At 41.7% G+C, this 18,703-nt stretch overlaps 1 protein-coding gene across 1 annotated transcript in view; it reads left to right on the forward strand.

The window, feature by feature from the left end:
• LOC141001587 (unconventional myosin-IXAa-like) overlaps nucleotides 1-15,707 on the forward strand; it is a 106,332-nt gene extending 90,625 nt beyond the window's left edge. Inside the window, exons 23-41 of the mRNA XM_073472709.1 lie at nucleotides 869-2,038; nucleotides 2,596-2,680; nucleotides 3,302-3,502; nucleotides 4,975-5,072; nucleotides 5,302-5,405; nucleotides 5,557-5,777; nucleotides 6,731-6,847; nucleotides 7,031-7,219; nucleotides 7,535-7,582; nucleotides 7,673-7,784; nucleotides 8,810-8,871; nucleotides 9,559-9,751; nucleotides 10,048-10,176; nucleotides 10,294-10,399; nucleotides 10,693-10,824; nucleotides 11,044-11,167; nucleotides 13,578-13,813; nucleotides 14,189-14,331; nucleotides 14,564-15,707. Of these exons, the coding sequence (XP_073328810.1) occupies nucleotides 869-2,038; nucleotides 2,596-2,680; nucleotides 3,302-3,502; nucleotides 4,975-5,072; nucleotides 5,302-5,405; nucleotides 5,557-5,777; nucleotides 6,731-6,847; nucleotides 7,031-7,219; nucleotides 7,535-7,582; nucleotides 7,673-7,784; nucleotides 8,810-8,871; nucleotides 9,559-9,751; nucleotides 10,048-10,176; nucleotides 10,294-10,399; nucleotides 10,693-10,824; nucleotides 11,044-11,167; nucleotides 13,578-13,813; nucleotides 14,189-14,331; nucleotides 14,564-14,955 (3,862 nt within the window). The 3' untranslated portion in view covers nucleotides 14,956-15,707. The remainder of the gene's footprint in view (nucleotides 1-868; nucleotides 2,039-2,595; nucleotides 2,681-3,301; nucleotides 3,503-4,974; nucleotides 5,073-5,301; nucleotides 5,406-5,556; nucleotides 5,778-6,730; nucleotides 6,848-7,030; nucleotides 7,220-7,534; nucleotides 7,583-7,672; nucleotides 7,785-8,809; nucleotides 8,872-9,558; nucleotides 9,752-10,047; nucleotides 10,177-10,293; nucleotides 10,400-10,692; nucleotides 10,825-11,043; nucleotides 11,168-13,577; nucleotides 13,814-14,188; nucleotides 14,332-14,563) is intronic.
• Nucleotides 15,708-18,703: the final 2,996 nt, after the last annotated feature.

Genomic DNA, 18,703 nt, shown 5'->3' on the forward strand with positions numbered 1-18,703 from the left:
TACTAATTTTAAGGGACACACATCTTTTTTAGTTTCCATTTCAGGAAACATTATCTGAGCTTTCCTTGAGACAGAAGGAATATTGTGATCAGCATCTTTTTGCAGCAAGAAATACAACTTTTGTTGCTTTTTTATGAGAGAGGATTTTTAAAGCAGCTTTTATCGATCTTATTGTATTAACAATGGATGACATGAAAACTTGTGTGTGTAAGGAAATTCTCTAATTATCACCTGACTGCAATTCTGCTCATTTCTATTTTAGCTTCTTTCAGCTCATTGTTTTGGTTTTTCTTGAAACCTGTTTTGATTCACTCTCAAAGCTTCAAATTCACAATGCATCAATTCCGGTTTCAGCAGGCAACTATTTTGAGTGACAAAGCTCTAAAAACCCACTGTACACTTCCTGCTCTGCACCAAAAAGCTGACACAGTGAACAACTGGTGATCATAGTGTAGCATTTAGCAGCTAAAGAGCCAGAAATGTTAGCAATTAGCTGGTGAACAGAACGTAGCACTTAGCTAATAAAGAGCCAGATCTTTCCCTCACGAGCTGGTAGAGACCAAAATCAGAGCTAAAAGAGAGTGAATATTGAACTTTCATCAGATTTCATCATCAGGCCAGACAAACTGTTTCCCTACAAGTTTGCCGAACAAACTTAAAAGGTGAAAAGATGTCAATGTTGTGCTCACAGTTGTTTCTGCTGCCCCCAAGTGGCCAAAAAAAATGTTATTGCAGGTTTAACTACACTGTAATACAATACAGAACTTAATGTAAAATCATGTTGTTATAAAATAATATTCTGTTCTGCTTTCTGTGGAGACTGTTGTTAATTATGCCTTTTGTATTTTTTCACTAATAATCTCTTTAGGTTCAGTGAAGTGAAGGAGCAAAATGAAAGACTCAGTAGACAACAGAGTCCACCAGCAGAGATGGATGCAGGAACCATGGAGGACCTCCCCTCATCAGGACAGGAAGCATTCATCCAGGATATCTGTGGAGAACTTTCTGAAGACTCAAAGGCTGTCCTGTTAGACGTAGGAGAGACGGAAAAAGAGGAGGACTCAGAGCGAAGCAGGAGCATAGATGAGACGAGTCACAGGAACCGGTCCAAACGAGAGAGCAGACGGATGAGAGAGCTGGAGCAGGCTCAGTTCAGCTTAGAGCTTCTCAAGGTCCGAACCACCAGCATGGGAGGTCCTCCTCAAGAAGACTCGGCCGCAGACAGCAGCACCTGTCAGCTGGAAGACCATCACAGACATTCGCCTCGGGGATCCCCAGTTAGTCATGGAAGTTTTGAGCTGCTCAGTGTGGAGGACATGGAGACCGAAGGCTCGTCTGCACCTCAAGAACCCGAGATTCAACTGCATGAGGGGCTGAGGGATTCAAACTTTAATGAGAAGCCTGTGATGGAGCCGATTAACAAGGTGGACGGACCGAGGGCAACATTTTATATTGCTTCCGACCAAAGTCCAGTTCATGAACCAAAATTCGAAAGCCCCAGCAGATCTTACAAAGAGAGAAGAGAGTCTACGTCTCGACGGCCTGTCGTGGTGTTGATCAGTATGCAGAAGGAGAGCCCTGTGGAGGAGGGGGAGCTGCTGGCAGCCCAAACCCTAGAAAAAGCTCCGGAAACAGAAGCAGCATCAACTGATTCCCAATTGACTCCCATTGCAGGCTTGGAGGTTGCATCAAAGGTGGAGCAGCCTCATGGGATTGATACCCAGGCCAAGAGAGATGTGTTTAGAGTCGACCAATCACCATCCGCCCGTGGGTCAAGTCCAGAAGTACCCGGGATTTCCTCCTCAGAGGTGGACATCCAGATTGTCCTTGAGCCTAAGGACATTGTTCCCGCTGTTGTCCCCAGTCAGCAGCAGAGGAAGACGGTCCGGCCTGTGCAGCAAGCTCCCAGCCCGGTCCTGGACACCAAACCTCCAAAAGCTCAGAAGAAGAGCTCAGGCCAAACTGTGATAGTGAACATGGTGGAGAAACCCTCCAACAGTGTGTTCTCTCCACCCAGACGCAAGCTGCCCTTCTCCAAGTAAGTGACACAATATGCCGAAGGATATGACAGCAGGTTAGAGAGACTACAGTCCTACCCTCATGAGTTTTTGTTTATAAAATTATTATTTACATAGTGTTAAAGGACAAATTCTGTAAAACCCTAATCCTGTTCCTTTACAACAAACCGCTGCTTCTTGTTTTGTGCGGTTTTATTTTATTCTAGTTGTTGTTATTTATTATTAAGTTTGTCTTTGTACTGTCTCTTGTGTATTTGGTTTGAGTTTTATGATTGTTGTACAGGCCCATCTAGGAACAGGCATTGCAAATTAGCCTTGTGGCATTTGTATATACTACATACTATAGATTAAAAGCACCTAACTTAATTATAGCAGTGTTGCTTTAAGGCTGGTGATCATTTTCAAGTTTGAGGGTTTAAGATATTTTGATGGTTTGAATTTGCAAAGACTTTCCGTCCTACAAAGGGCGAAGAGACTTTGCCAACATATGTCCCTACAGTAGTAATGAGACCTTTCTGCAGGATTAGAGTTGAGACTTTTGTATAACTTTTTCTAATGTCTGTTTTTTGTGTTGCAGGTCAGATAAGGATTTGGTGAACCAGGAAAGATCTCTGGCCATGTTTAGAGACGACTCCAAATCTGCTGGATCCAGAAACAGAGAGGTATGTCACACACACACACACACACACACACACATACACCTTTTGAAATCATTATTATATAGCTAATTATAATACATACCATCTGCTGAAATATTCTGATAAAACCTCAGAATCATTTTCACTTTAAATAGCCACATATGTTCACTCTTATGTTCACAGCTCTTATTGTGCTTACAAAAATACATAAAATGAACTTACAGAAATCATGTCAGCCTAGACATTTACATTACAGATTTATTCAGGACAAATAAGCACACATAGCTATTATGTACAGCGGGTAGATAAGAAAATAAACCTGTAGAAATCTATAATGTAAGACTGTTTAAATGAAAAGGAATTTAGTCACCAGATCGCTTCTGTGTGGGCCCTTTGAACAGCCTCCCACGCTCAAGATTAGCCATTTTTTCACTAATTAAATAAAGTTTTCTGAAATTCACTATAAGTTGTTAAATATATGTATTCACACATGTATACACAGATTTATGTGCAAGTGTTATTTAATTGAGTATCTGTAGCTTCTTTCTGTTATTTTTGCGAAGGTTTGCTACTTACATAAACACATAAACAGTACAAACACACATTAGCGGCTGACCTGTTGTCCCTGTGGTTGCCTGGAAGCAGGTGGGCCGCCCCGGCCCCAAAAAGAAAGCGCGAATGTCCCGGACGCGCTCCGACTTCCTCACCCGCTGTAACTCTGAGGGGGCGACCCAGTCGGACGACGACGATGAATACTACATCCCCGCCCACTCCCACACCCTGCCCCCCTCCCTGTCTCCCCCATGTGTCCACCCCGAGGCGGACTGTCACAGTGACTCCGAGATGGTAAAATACCGGATCTCCAGAGGTCCCATGACCTCCAAGCAACCTCTGGCTGCTTCCCCCTCCACCCTCTTCTCAGGTGGATCTGGCTAAGCGGCAGGGGCGGAGCCTTTTAACACTGCTAACCACACTTCGGTCGTACTGTTCACTACTTTGAGACTGTTTCACTCAAACAGGCCGTCACTGTCTGACGTGACTGTTCCTGCACGTCGCTCTGCTGGCTGCTGGTTTCAGCCCAAGCTGAGTCATCTGAGCTGTCACTTTGAGACTTCTTTACTTTCCATCTCACCAGAGTATTTCTCTTTATCAAGGGATACGTCAACATTTTGATGTTTTATCTCAGATTTTTCCTTCAGTAAACACATGCTGTGTTGCCTCACAGTTGTGCAATAAACAATTATTTTCATTATTTATGCTTTTTTTCTAATCATTTAGAGGAAGATGTGAAAATAAATATTGTAAAACATCTTCATAATGCTTGTTTGTCCTAACAACCGCTAAAAACCTAAAGATTCCCATTGAAGATGCTGTAAAACTTTTTTTAAAAAGGCAGAAAGCCCATCACTTTTAAAAAACTGGAAACAGTGTGTTTTGCATTTATGATGGATTAAAATCCGGCATTATTAATCTACTGTCGGAACTGTTGGCAACTAATTTTCTGTCGGTCAAGTTATTGAATAATTGACTAACAGCACTAGTAGTGTTTAAGACATCAAGGAAGGCAAATGATTATTTTGCTGCTGTTTGCACCCTTGAAAATTGATGTGGGAATGTTGTCTGTCACTTAAAGAAGTGTAGAGGAACATTTTTCACAGTGTGTCAGCTGTCTTGAAGGAAAAGTCAAAGGTTAAAACTAAAAATGCCAGTGCAGTAAGGTATCCCTGTATCTACTTCTTCTTCAGTGAGCAGAGATTATCACAGTGAGGACTGACTGAAGATCTTCTCCACTCATATTTTTATGAGTTGCTTCAACAACAACACGACATCGCACCTCGTGTCGCACTGCACGCCGACTGCTGCTCCTGCATGCTGGAATCGTCGAAATCTCAAGCAAATAACTTCTCACTAACAACGTCGTTTTCTAACAGGATCTTATGAGCATGACTTCTGTTTCTCTCTCAGTATCTCAACATCAACATCGCTGTTGATTTCACATTGAGTTAGTATATCAATACATTTATTACGGTCATAGACAAAATACAAAGTAGATGTCTTCAATATGTAGTCACTAATTTACAAGCTTTCACTGCCATAATGTGGACTTATTTGTTCTACACTCTATGATGTACAGCAAATTATATTAAGATGTTCCTCCATAACATACTATTTCTGACTTTAAGGTTCCCAATATTAAACATAGGTGAGCCAAGCTGTGTCAAACAGTAAACCACCACATCCTGGACCTGTTTAAACCTTCCATTGAAATAAATAAAAAATAAATTGTTCTCATCCAGTTGTTGTTCTCTGCTCTCCAGCCATCTCACAAAGACCAGAAGAAGATCCATAAGACCATGTCGTCAGGAGACCTGGGCAAGGTGGAGGTTCTCAGGAAAACCTCCAGCCACGACGGAAGGTAAGACCACGAGAGAGACTACTTATCAAAAAACACTCCTGCTTCTGATAACTAAAATTTACATGTTCAAGAGGTCAAATTTGCCAGTTTGAAAGGGAAATTTGCACCTTAATAACCGATATGCTTTTAATTGTTTCTAATCAGACTTTTCCTCTAGGTTTTATTGGTGGACATTTGTGTATGTTTGAATTTATTGATCTTAAATGAATCAATTGTGTTTGTGGTTTAGCCGGATGAGGGGAAAGATGAAATTCTGGAGTAAGACGAAGCATGGCGAGAAAAAACTGTCAAGAGAGAAGCAGGCCAGCATGAGCGAGGCTGGAGAGACGCATGGTAAAACAAAAAACACAAAAAATCATATTTAATAGGTTTAAAAAATAAGTGTTATAAAGATTCTATGCAGACTTAAGTACCTTAACTCTTACATTTTTTTATAAATCCACCCTTCCTCTACCTGCCTCCACCTATGTGTCTGTCATCCCAGAAGGCCCTTCTCCACCTCACAGTCCAGACTTGGAGGCAGCCGCCTCTCGGGTGGTCAGGGACAGTAAGGAGAACAAGGAGCCGTCTCCGAAGATGAGGAGGCGTCGCAGTGTGAAGATCAGCAGCATCGCTCTGGAACCCGCCCAGTGGCAAAACGACGCACTGCACATCCTGACCTCTACGCACGACTACCGCAGCATGAATGACTTCCTCATGAAGAAGGTGAGAGGGCTAACTTCACAGACATATACACAATAAAGTAAGTGTTACCTGACCTGCTGTCATTGTGTGCTGACGTCATGTTACCTGAAACCCTGGCTTCAGAATACAAAGTTTAAAGGAACAGATCCTAATTTTGCTAAAGCAACAATAGAACCTCCAAATCTTAAAACCTCAGTTCGTCCAAATTAGATAGATTTTGGCTGAATTTGTCCAGGTTTTGAGATGTCTGTCTATGAGACTTGAGGTTGATATTATTTTGCTTGTCATGCTCAGTGAATTTTAAGGAAGGAAACAGCCACATCTTACTCCGGAGACAGAGACCTCAGGGTCATCAGTTATCACAGGGATTATTTATTTTATAAAACATTTTCCTTATTTAACCGTTTACAGTGAAGTCTTTAGATGATCCCGTTTAACTGGAAAAATACTTCTGGCAAGAGACAGTGCAGATTAATTAAAAAAAAATGTAATCTTTAAACGCTGGGAGCTTCAAAAGCAAAATTCCCTTCCACTTCTTTTGTATTGGGGCGGACAGATTAACGTCATGTGTTTAGATAAAACGGGATAAGTGAGAAAAAATGTTTTTCTTGTGAAATCTTTTGAAGTAGGGGAACCACTGAAGGTTACAACAAAGTTTGTTTATTGGAAATCTTACACTTTATTATTAAAAATGTGGCCATCTGATGTTGTGCTGAAATAATCTCAAATGTGCAGACATCAGTTGCAAAAGTCATTTTCTTTTCTTTTTTTAAAAATATGTTTTAAAAGTCTTACATTAACACTATTACTACTATTACACACATACAAATCCGACAAATAGTATATTAACTTCATATTTTGTATATTAATATGCTTAAATTGCCTGAGAAGATGCATTTACACCCTCTTTTGAAGTGGAATTATCATTATCAGCTGCTTGAGTTTGTTTACATGAAACTCATTTGTCCCTCCAGATCGCTGACCTGGAGTCTGAAGATGGTAAGAAGGACACCATGGTGGATGTCGTCTTCAAGAAAGCGCTGAAGGAGTTCAGGATCAACATCTTCAACTCCTACTCCACTGCCCTGGCAGTGAGTCCTCCTTTTTTTCTCTCTTTGTTTGTTCTCATCTGCTTGAAGCATCAAAAGATCTCCGCAGCAGGAAGTTTCAGCTAGAGGAGACAGAAGTGAAATATTTACCTGTGATTATCCATAAATGTTAAGTTGATGATCCCGTCAAATATTTCCTTCCCTTACCTTTGCTCTCACTACCAGATGGATGATGGGAAGAGTATCCGTTACAAGGATCTCTACGCCCTGTTCGAGCACATCCTGGAGAAATCCATGCGTCAGGAGCAGAGGGACTGGAGCGAATCGCCGGTGAAGGTGTGGGTCAACACCTTCAAGGTCTTCCTGGACGAGTTTATGACCGAGTATAAGCCAGTGGAGGGTACTATCGGCAGGGTAAGAAAGTTAAAAACTGCATAGAGGCATGAAAAAAAATCAAAGAAATATAAAAATATTCAGAAGAAGATGTAATCGCTTTTATTACAAATGCAGATGAAATTTCCTCGGCAATTTCTTTGACCAGGACATTTGGTGTCTCTGTGGAGCTTTAAGGGAGACCAGAGTATGTTTTGAAAATGTAGTTAAAGGGGGATCTAAAATTAATATTTGAAGCTTAAGTTTTTGATGAAGCAATAATCTCATTAATTCAGTACATGTGCACTCAGATGAAAGACACAAAACACACATGGTAACACATTTCTCTCTCTTCAGGCTCCGAAACGTGAACGCAAGAAGTCAAGGAAGAAGGAAACCGACATTGTGAGTTGTACATTTAATTACTTTTTCATTTATTTTTTATTTGTAATAAAAGCAATGATTGCGCTGAGCTGAGTGGTGTCTTTGCTTCAGGTTGAAGAACACAACGGCCACATCTTCAAGTCCACACAGTACAGTATCCCCACCTACTGCGAGTACTGCTCCTCCCTCATCTGGATGATGGACCGAGCCTGCGTCTGCAAACGTGAGGATTGGACATACAAATACACACATGCTTAACTAAGATAGACTGTGACTGACTCAAAGTCAAATTTGAATAAATCTCTGGGAAAGTCATAAAAATACCTGTTTGACGCCTACAATGTGATATACTTCAGTATATCACATTGTAGGAGTTACAAATTAGAAAGTTTTAGATGGATTTAGTGAAAATTCAGTCTACTCACCCCTGTGTTGTTGGAAAGAAAGGTGAAGTTTGAGTGATTTGAGTGATGTGAGTTTTTTGAAAAGACAATATTTACACCCTTGACTCATGGTCGAGCTTGTGCACCCTCTTCAGACGGGGTGCTTGCTAGCACTTTTAGCTCAGCAGCTACAGTGAAGATTTCATCTTTAAAAGGAGAGTAACGTCTTGTATTCATTTTTGGGTGAAGTTATCCTTTAATGGTATACTATAAACCTTGGATTTCATAAGGTATTATTATTTCCTTTTTACATAATACATTTTTCTTTTGCTTGTTTGAATTCACCATAAAAGCAGCTTTTAAATATCTGCAAGTCTGCCCAATATGACACACACACACACACACACACACACACTGATACATACACCAGCAGCAGTTCCTAATGTTCTCCTAACTCACTTACCCACAGGCTATCACGCCCATGTGTGTAGTTTTTATTTCCACCCACACAGTACATTACACCCCCTCCTACTCCTTTCACTCACACACTCATACACACAAACACACACACACACACACTACGTTCATACTCACAAACCTCACACTCCTGCCCTGCCTCACTGAGTGTCAGAAATATTAGATTAAACCTCCCTCTCCTTTCATAAATCTAAATTCTATCCAGTTACAAGATCCATCTGCACTTTCACTGAGCAGCAGACATCACATCCAAACTCTCCGCCGCCGCCTCGACATTTGCAGTCGAGTCTTCGGGGTCGTGACTAACTGCAGCTGTTGTTGCGGTCGTGCAGAGGCAGGAGAAATGCCATCAGTCTGATTTTTGTTGTGCTGTTTTGTGCTTCTGCAGTGTGTCGCTACGCCTGCCACAGGAAGTGTTGCTCCAAAATGACCACCAAGTGCAGTAAAAAGGTAGGTTGAGATTTTTTGTCCATTATCTGAAGGTTTTGATTCAGGACGCTGTAATTTAACAGCGGTGTTAGAATGCACAAAGACAACAATCGATATGGACGTCACATCAGACACTAATCAGAACAAGGATTCTTTTTTTTTTTTCCAATTCATTTACTTGACTTTATGTTACGAAAACAAGAAAAAAAATACAGTGTGCCCAATAAATTTCCAGAGTGAAAGAGATTTTGTTTTGGCTTTATGTCTCTGTAGATATTCTCTATTAGATGTAAACTTAAAAAAACATATTTATGAAGAAAACTTTAATAGCTGCTAACGAACCAAACAGCCTTTAGGTCTTATAAATGAAGGCATCCATTGGTGCCTATTACTCTAATCAATTATTATAAAAGCTTTTTGAATGTAGAATTAAAGAAATCATCCTCTTGTTAAAAGAAAGTTGAAATAAGGAGAAATAAAACACACTTTTGTTCCATTAAATACACTCAGAGGTTCTGCTGCTACATGCTTACTGGGTCTGGTGTAACCAGTAGATAATCGTGGCTAATGTTAGCATATGTTAGCATCTACTGTGTCCTTATCTTCATGCCATAATAACAGCAGCCACAGCAAAAGTCCCATGCAGTACAGCAGGCTCAATTTAATGTGACTTTTTTATGTTTCTGTGTTTGTATTTTTGTACAAAAGTACGATCCGGAGCTGTCATCTCGGCAGTATGGTGTGGAGTTGTCCCGTCTGACCAGCGAGGAGCGGACGGTGCCCCAGCTGGTGGAGAAACTCATCAACTACATTGAGATGCACGGCCTCTACACAGAGGGGATCTACAGGAAGTCGGGCTCCACCAATAAGATCAAAGAACTCCGCCAGGGGCTGGACACAGGTGAGACTGATCTGACCCCACAACAAGGAGTAACAGGAAGTGTTTTGCATATCTGTGGTTTTATGTAACTTGTTCAATCTTTGTTCATTTTGTGCTTCTGTTGTGAAAGTTAATGTGATGAAATTTGAATGTTAGTAAGTAAAACATGATTTTGATAATGTACATCTTTATTAAATCACAATAAAATACTTCTACTTCTACTGCTCTTCTTCTTCTTCTTCTTCTTCTTCTTCTTCTTCACAAAAAGAGAAAGCTGAAGGAAAGTTAGAGTACCTGAACATATCTTTCTGTTCCAGATGTGAACAGTGTGAACCTGGATGATTACAACATCCACGTCATTGCCAGCGTTCTCAAACAGTGGCTCCGTGACCTGCCCAGCCCTCTCATGACCTTTGAACTGTACGAGGAGTTCCTCAGGGCCATGGGTAAGCTCATAATTAGCTCCCTCAGTGACTCCAGTTCAGAGACTCCTCCAGCTGAGAGTCAGTTTCAGGAGGTGAAATGTTACTTGGTCTGATGGTGTGTGCTTGTTTTCTTTTCAGGTCAGCCAGACAAGCGGGAGGTGATACGAGGGGTGTATTCGGTGATCGACCAGCTCAGCAGGACACACCTCAGCACACTGGAGCGCCTCATCTTCCATCTGGTCAGGTGGGTGATGAGATAATAATCAACATCAGCTGTACAGCCTCAGGCGTGACAGCCTCCTTCTGAAAACTGGGTTTTGAAATGAGATCTGAATAATGTTTTTGCCTGTGAGCAGAGTGTCTGTGCAGTTTAATATTTGAAGCAGAGGTTTCAGATTCTCTTTGTTTTTCTCTCACTGATTATCACATATTCTGGATTCTCATGCCACCCTGTCCGGTGTGTTTGGTGGGAACGGGTGTCAAACTCTGTGAGGATCAACATCAGGATTAACAGGATTTCATTGTGGTTTGTTTCAGGATCGCCCTGCAGGAGGACACTAACAGGATGTCAGCCAACGCCCTCGCTATCGTGTTTGCTCCCTGCATCCTTCGCTGTCCTGACACCATCGACCCACTGCAGAGCGTCCAAGACATCAGCAAGACCACAGCGTACGTCCACCAGCCTTTAACTTCCCTCTGTAGTTCCCCAAATTAACTCTTTGGCTGACTGATGAAAATAAAAGCCTGGGACAAAGAAGCTTTATGGATCAGAATAGTGTACAGAACAAAATGTCTCACTTTACAGTTCTCTATTTTTGTAGCTTGTGGATCCTAATCCTTTCTTCTACTCGCATTTTATTCATTTTTATTCCGATCTCTTCCCTGTAGGTGTGTGGAGCTGATCATCAACGAGCAGATGGGCAAGTACAGAGCTCGTCTGAAGGACATCAGCAGTCTGGAGTTTGCAGAAAACAAAGCCAAGAGCAGACTGACCCACATCAGGAAGTCCATGGTAAGATCAGACTTCAATCAGCCCTCTAAGGCCAAATAGCATAATCATGATGCTGAAGGTGTCGGTGCGATAATACCTGACGCTGACATGGACATTTTTCTGCCTGTTCCTCTCACTCATCATTTAAATGGTGACACAACAGTTTCTCAGCTCCACGAGCAGCTGGCATGGTTCTCACACGACCATGACAGGAGTTCATTCCTCTGTGTTTCTTGACATCTTTCATGAACAGATTTTGCTCTGTTTTTGCAGCACGAGCAAAAAGCTGACAAATACACACTCAAGGGGATATACCTTAAAATTCTCACAGCAGCACTCAGACTGATTGAATTTACTACTTTTAACTTTGAAAAATAAAGTGTTTAGCATGTTATCTTGTATAAAATGTAGTTTTTGAATTCTTCAAATCAAGGCTACACACATGAAAATATCTTTCCCTTTTATAAGAACTTTTCTAACTATGTTGACTAATACATCTCCATTATTAAGTGTAATTTGTGTACGCTCTCTTACAGTTATGGTTACAGACTCTCTCTCCGTCTCCCCACACTTGTATTTTGAGTGTGATTTATTTGCCAAAAAAGAGACAAAACACACAGTAAACAAAGTTAAAAATACATTTGCCTTGACAGTGATTTTCTATAGATATCGCGATTATATTGTTATCGTGAAGATGTTTGGCCAAGATAATCGTGTGGTGAAAATATGATATCATGACACCCCTAGTTCCAACTCTTATCTACTAACAGTAACATCAACCTTTAAAAAACATTCTCGAGAGCTCCCAAAGTCTTTCTTTCATTTAGAGAAAAACAACATCCATATAGACAAAGAAACAGATAGAGAGGAAAGAGTGAAAAGTAGCTCAGGGCCATTTGCCAACTGCAATTATAAGCCATCAATAACTGGTGATGTTGTTTATATTAGTCATTTAAATCAATATATTCAATTCACAAGTAAATAGGGAAAATAAGCATATAGTTACGACAACTTCAAACAAATACATCTCCCAACAGCACAACAAAAGCTGACCAATATGGAAAATCAGCTAAATTAAACATGACTATTTATCTTCTTTAGCTTTGTTTCACATCAAATATGAACTATACAGAATAAAACCAACTTCCCATTTTAGCTGCAAAGACCTACAGCACACTCAATATATTGTGTAATGTTTCTTCCTATGACTACATTTTAATAGGGAGTTTAATTGTCGTGCTCCCTGAGGAGCATCACGATGTGTAATATTTCTTTATAGCAAACACTAATCGGAAAGATGGTGCCAACTTGTTTATGATTCCCAAGTCTCCCAAACTCCTCCACCAATCAACTGTATCAATACTTTCCCATTGAACATGGATTTAGTGATTTGCAGATCAAAAGATGTCTTCATGTTGGTTAAAACTTGGCTAAATAGCTCAGTTTAAACCTAAATGTTAAGACACCTTTTGACCAGTGAATCAGCAGATCCATGCTAACTTGATTACCATCACCACTCCTTAGCCCTAACCTGTCCTTCCTTCCTTCCTTCCTCCCCCCACCCCTCCTTCCAGAAACCTGTACTAATTGCTGTTAGGTTTATGAGCATAACCCGCACTGCCACCCCGGTATGTATGCCCCTGCCACTCCATGTGCCACCGCCCACCACCAGTCCTGTCCGTCCGTCAGTCTATCTGATCCGTCCACTCATACTGTCTGTCATACCTCCAGTCATAGTCGTAGACGTCACGTTTGTCTGTAAGCTCGTTCTCTTTTAGCTCCTTTAGCCTTCTGTTTGTGTATTTGTTACTGTTTTGTTCCAACTGGCTGCGTGTTGTTACCTGAACCCACTGGAAACAGCCCCCAAAGAAAAGATTTTAAAGATTATGTTTTTACTCTAAGAACATTGTGATACTTTTATATTCTGGTTATCATATTGTTACAGTTGTGTTTATATTTCAATGTTATATCTGCTTAGTGTAAGTACAGTAAGTAGTTTTGTATTTGGTTGATGTTTATGCTTGCTGTTAGCGCTCTGCGTCAGCAGCCCTCTGACTGTTAGCTCCACTGACTGCTCTTTGCTTTCTGTTTTTGCTTCACAACTGATTAACATGCAGCCTAACTCAGCTAAACTTAAGGTAATGCTTGTGTGTGTGTGTGTGTGTGTATGTATGTGTGTGTAGCAGAAGATGTGTTTGTATGTGTGTGTGTGTCGAGCAGCAGTCATAGTCTCTTAGCGACGATGTTGTGAACTGTGGTCAATACATCCTCTGTATAGTCCGTATGTGGTCAAACATTTAAACGTGTCTATGGCGAGTTCTCTGTCTGTGCACCGTCACTGTCACTGTCAACAACAAGAGCAGATGATTATAATTGGTCCGCCTCCCCTGACACACTCTCCTGCTCTGTGATTTTCTGTATGAACTTGCAGAGCAAAAGTCGAGTTCGGCAAAGCAGCGGCCACACGCCCTCGCCTCCTCTCAGCCCCAAGGTGCCCCCTGTGGTGGATGGAGAGAGTGCGGGAGGTGGAGGAGGTGGAGGTGGAGGGGGAGGAGGAGGAGGAGGAGAGGATGCTGTAGAGGTCGGGCTGAACGAGCAGCAGCAGCAGGCGATGCAGCAGGAGGAGCGAATCCTCACCGAGCAGATCGAGAGTCTGCAGAAAGAGAAGTATGGTCACAAGCTTATTTTTTGATAATCGTTTGAGTAATTTGAGCTTTGAACTATTGGTTGGACAAAACAACCACTGTCAAAGTGTCACTTTAGGATCTGGGTAATTGTGACAGCATTGCTCATTATTTCCTTAAAATTTTACGAATCAAACAATCAGTCGATTCGTGTAGAAAATATTCAGCAGGGACACACGAATACAATACATGTCACATCTCGTATCAGGACAAAATCACTTTGACTCTTGCACATCATTAGTAAGGACTGCTGTCAGGCCAGGTAGGTCCTGTAGGTCAATCTGTTGTCTAAATTATACATTAAAAATGTGTTCAGATAAAGCTCATTGTCATTTTCGTGTGTGTGTTCTGTCTGCAGGGAGGAGCTGACATATGAGATGTTGATCTTGGAGCCGCGGGCGTCTGACGATGAGACACCTGAATCTGAAGCATCCATCGGCACAGCGGACAGCTCTGAGAACATCACCATGGAGACGGAGGGAGCCACCTCAGACCCCTCTGGTACGTGTGAGTGCCATATTGTATGTCTGAACATGATGATGCTCTCATAGATTCTTATTTGCATTGAGTCACGCAGACTGGACCAAAATCTTCACCTTCACCTGCATTCTCTCTGCTGTGAGGGGATAGAGAGTGGGAATGGCGGGTTAATTGCCTATTTTAAGTGGTTTACATTGTTGAGTGTTGATGAGTGTTGTAAAAGTTTTGTGACAAAGCTGCTCTCTCTCCACAGAGCGCGGCGGCACTTATCGCTCCAGAAAGTCGGATGCAATTGGCAGACGAGCTCTGCGCCGTCAGCCCGACTCCCAGGACTCTGCTGACTCCACCTCCACCATTTCCTCCTCCTACCACCCCTCCTCCTCTCTCTCCTCCAACGCCTCCGGCTCTCCCTCCCCTCACTACCGGTTCCGTTCTTCCTCCTCCGGGCCCCTGCTCACCTCCTGTGGTTTGGGGGCCCCGCTGGCCGAGGCGGAGGGGAGCCAAAGAACTGGTAAGACCCGCCACAGGCTCCGGCTCAGCCGCAGCTCACCGCGCGAGCCCTCGGGAGGCCACCGGAGGGAGTCGGACTTTAGCTCGGGGCCACAGCAGCTGGTTCTGTACGGCAGCAACGAGTTCATGGTGTGAAGCCGAAGAAAGAAGGAACGCCGGCCGCCGCCGCTGCCTGTTTGAGTGCAGGAGGGTGTACGAGAAGGGGAGGAGGGAGAGTCCGGGGTTGAACGAGGCTGGTCATGGGGCCCAGTGTCGCCTGCTGCCCCTCCTCAGTGCCCACCCCCCTCCTCCCCTGGTCCAGTCAAAGGAAGAAAGACGGAATAAAAGAAAAGAGGACTGGAAATATGACACAGAGGGACAAAAAGACAGATGGTCAAAAAAAAAGGACTGATGACTAATGTGAACAGCAGAAAGCTGGGACAGAGTGAAGAGACATGGTCGGCCATGTTTGTTGACCCTCTGATCTCAGTGCTGTGTGACCCCTGCTGGAGCACCGGGGGTCAGTTAGAGGACAGAGAGAAGAAGGGAGGGACGGGTGGTGAGACACGCAGAGAAAACCCACACCTGCAAAGCCAAATCTTATAATGCTCCGTCTTTATTTTTTAGCATGCGGGCAGGTGGTTGAAGCCACCCAGAAGAAATGTAGCCATACTGACTGAACTGGCGGACATTTTGTCTGTAACCAGCGCCAAGCTAAGTCTGCTTTTCACGTTTACACGGGACACACCAGCCAAGAGGCTGCATGCTACTCATCACACTTTTTCCTACGTCTGTTTGAAGAGACTGTACAGAGATATGTTACAGCTGTATGTTACATTATTATTATTATTATTATTATTATTATTATTATTATTATTATTACGTTACAGAGGAAAAAAGTGTACATAGAAAGAAACTCCAGTGCTGCTCCTGGGTCGTTCATTGTTGATCTCTATTTCTTGTTCCTCTGTTTTGCAAAGTGAAGTGTTTGGAATTCAGGTTCCACTTTTGTTTCTGTGCTGGTTTTGCTTGGTTTGCTGTCGTTAGTTTTTTTCTCTTTTCCTATTTCACAATGAACAGAGCCAGTTTCATGTGTCCTCGGGTTATACTCATGAGAAACAATTGAAGGAAAAGCTGTCGCTCGCAGTGCTACATGTCTGGTGTCACGTTTACTTGACCGGAGGTGTCAAATGTCAATCAGCCATAAGTGAATTGTATCTGCCTTTCCCTGCAAGCTTTTTGTTTTTCCTTCTGTTTTGTTCAGAAACATCAGTGTTACTACGTCAGGACTTGAATTTTTTTTTTATAAATATAAATATTATTGCTGTATTATAGGTGTTGTTATTGATATCAAAGATGTCATGTTTTTGTTGTCAATATTGTTTCATGGTTTGTTTTTTGTTCAGATGAAAGCCATTTTTTCTTTCCTGTATGGATGCGCGCGCGTGTGTGTGTGTGCATGTCTGAATGAATGAATGAATGAATGAATAATTCCTGCCACTGTTTCAGCTCCACCTTTGTGCATGTGGAGTCTTCTCTACAAACACATACACTAGTGTTTCCTCTCTTGTGAAGGTGAAAAAAGTCTCTGCAACCATCAAGTGACACTAAAACACACTCAGACTTACAAAATGTTTTATTAGTCCAAGTTTCATTGCACCGGTGGGGAAACTCTTGCACTCTCACAAACTTTTGAACCGTCCACGATGTCCTCTGAGCCATCCAGAATATTCTCTTCTTCTTCTTCCTCCTCTTGTCTTTTACCATATAGACTCTTCCATCCTCTTCTTTCCCGGCTCTGGCTGTGAAAAGTAGCATTTAATCTGCCTGTTAACCAGACAAACGAGTAGCAACTGACTCAGACCGTCCACGTGTTTCTGCATATTCTTCCTCTCTTTCCGTCTCTGTCCATACAGTATCCAAACAGTCAGTGTAATAATCATTTTATGGGCCTACTGAGTCGCTTAACAGCAATGATGTCTCCGTACTTTAGCCGCAATATCCCTCCTTGCTTGCTGCGTCTGCGATCAGATACTTCTGGGCTCACCAACACAATCAGTGTTAATCCACTTTTCCTTGAAGCTGGAAGTCTCAGTAAAGACTGTGCTGATCTCAGTTTCAATGCAGGTGTGGAGACTTGCAGTGTGCTGTCTTTTTACAACTTAAACTGTAGACCTGTTTGAAAAAAGAAAAAGCTGTTTCAGAGGTGAGCTGAAAGGACAAATCTGATTCCAGGTCAAATATCTTTACATTGATATTTGCTGGGATGGTCTTTGTACATGTCCAGGCTGTCAATATGGCAAAAAAAGAAAAAAAAAAAAACTTAAAAAAAAGTGAATGTACCTGTCACTGGAAGGCATGCTCTGCTTTCTCTGGTTGTTTTTGTTCCTCTTTTATACACAGTGTATGTACTATTTATGATCATGCTTTTGGGGTGTACATTGGTTTAAAAGAGTCTGTCATAAAAGGTGTTATAAAAGGATATATTATCCTGTGTACGGTTCATTATCTACTATTAATCATGACAACATTTTAACAGGCCACACTCGGTCTGTCATGTTTGTGCTACGATGCGAGAAAAAAAAAAAACGTGTCTCTTTGTCTGCGCCACTCTGGACACGGTTATGTATAAGGTGCAATTTGTGTTATATTTCTTTTCTTTTTTTAATGATACAAACATGTCTATGGTTGTAAGAAAAAAAAGACTTTATGGGGGAAATTCATCTGCTTATTAAAAAAGCAAAACTGCAGCCAAACACAAATGAGTTGAGTGATCTTTCACGTGATGAAGTCCAGAGAAAATAATGTGTGTGTTGTACTTCCCAACAAGGGTCATTTATTTGTTATTCAAGACACAGGGTTGTAAAACGCAATACAAGAAAAAAATATGTTTTATGGTGGAGTGAGGTTGAGTTTAGGAGTCTTAAAGTCTGAGGAAAGAAGCTGCTCTGTTGTCTGGTGGTACGGCAGCAGATACTTATATATCTTTAGTCAGATGGCAGCAGAGTGAACCGACTGTGGCGCGGGTAAGTGTTGTCTTTTAGGTAATAAAAAAGATATCACCAACTAATACAATATTAAAGAAATACAACAAAAGCGGTTGTCAAGGGCAGGTCAGACATTTTTCTAACACAGTAATCATTTGTGTGTCATCACTCGGAAACAGCATCACACATTTGTGATCAAGGTTCAAGGTTCACTTATCGTTCTACAACACGGGGCTGTACAACGAAAGGCAAGTTGTAGTCCCATTATGCTACACGAGATAATATTTTTTATGATGGGATTTTTTTTTATTGCGTTGTAGCTCTGGCAAACACATTAGCTACCATACAAAACATCACCGATCAAAACAACATTAAACAAATGCAACAAACACTTGTGAGGGGCAGGTCAGACATTTTTGTTTTTTCTGACACATTAATGTATCTTTTCTGAGAGGCTGTTCACATTTGAAGGAAATAAATTCATGTTCAAAGTTTGCCAAATTTACAAGTAGGCCCAAATAGTTAAGAATGTGTTGTAGATAGTGTTATACAGTTTCTCCCAATGCATCTAGTCTTAAAATTAAGCATTTTTCGAAGGGAGTCTGGTGACTTTCTCCACAGGCAACAAAAAAAGGAGCCTTATATTAGTACTGTTTACTGTATTTGTAAAATTTGGCATGTTTACCATCAATATGTTACATTCTTTAATAAATTTGGTGTAAACGGTGAAGTCATGGTGAAAAACAGCCTTCTGAGACAACGTCACGGAGCCCCCCAGGGCCCTTTGCTTACCTGAAGGTTAGCATCGCCCTAGTTACCTCGACAAATTTATGACTTAAGTGTTTCATGCAAGTGTGTTCAGCAAGATAATCTTCACAGATGAACACCATTTTTGTGATTTTTGAAGCATAAATTAA

The sequence above is a fragment of the Pagrus major genome, chromosome 8, assembly GCF_040436345.1.
Source record: "Pagrus major chromosome 8, Pma_NU_1.0".
NCBI lineage: Eukaryota > Metazoa > Chordata > Actinopteri > Spariformes > Sparidae > Pagrus > Pagrus major.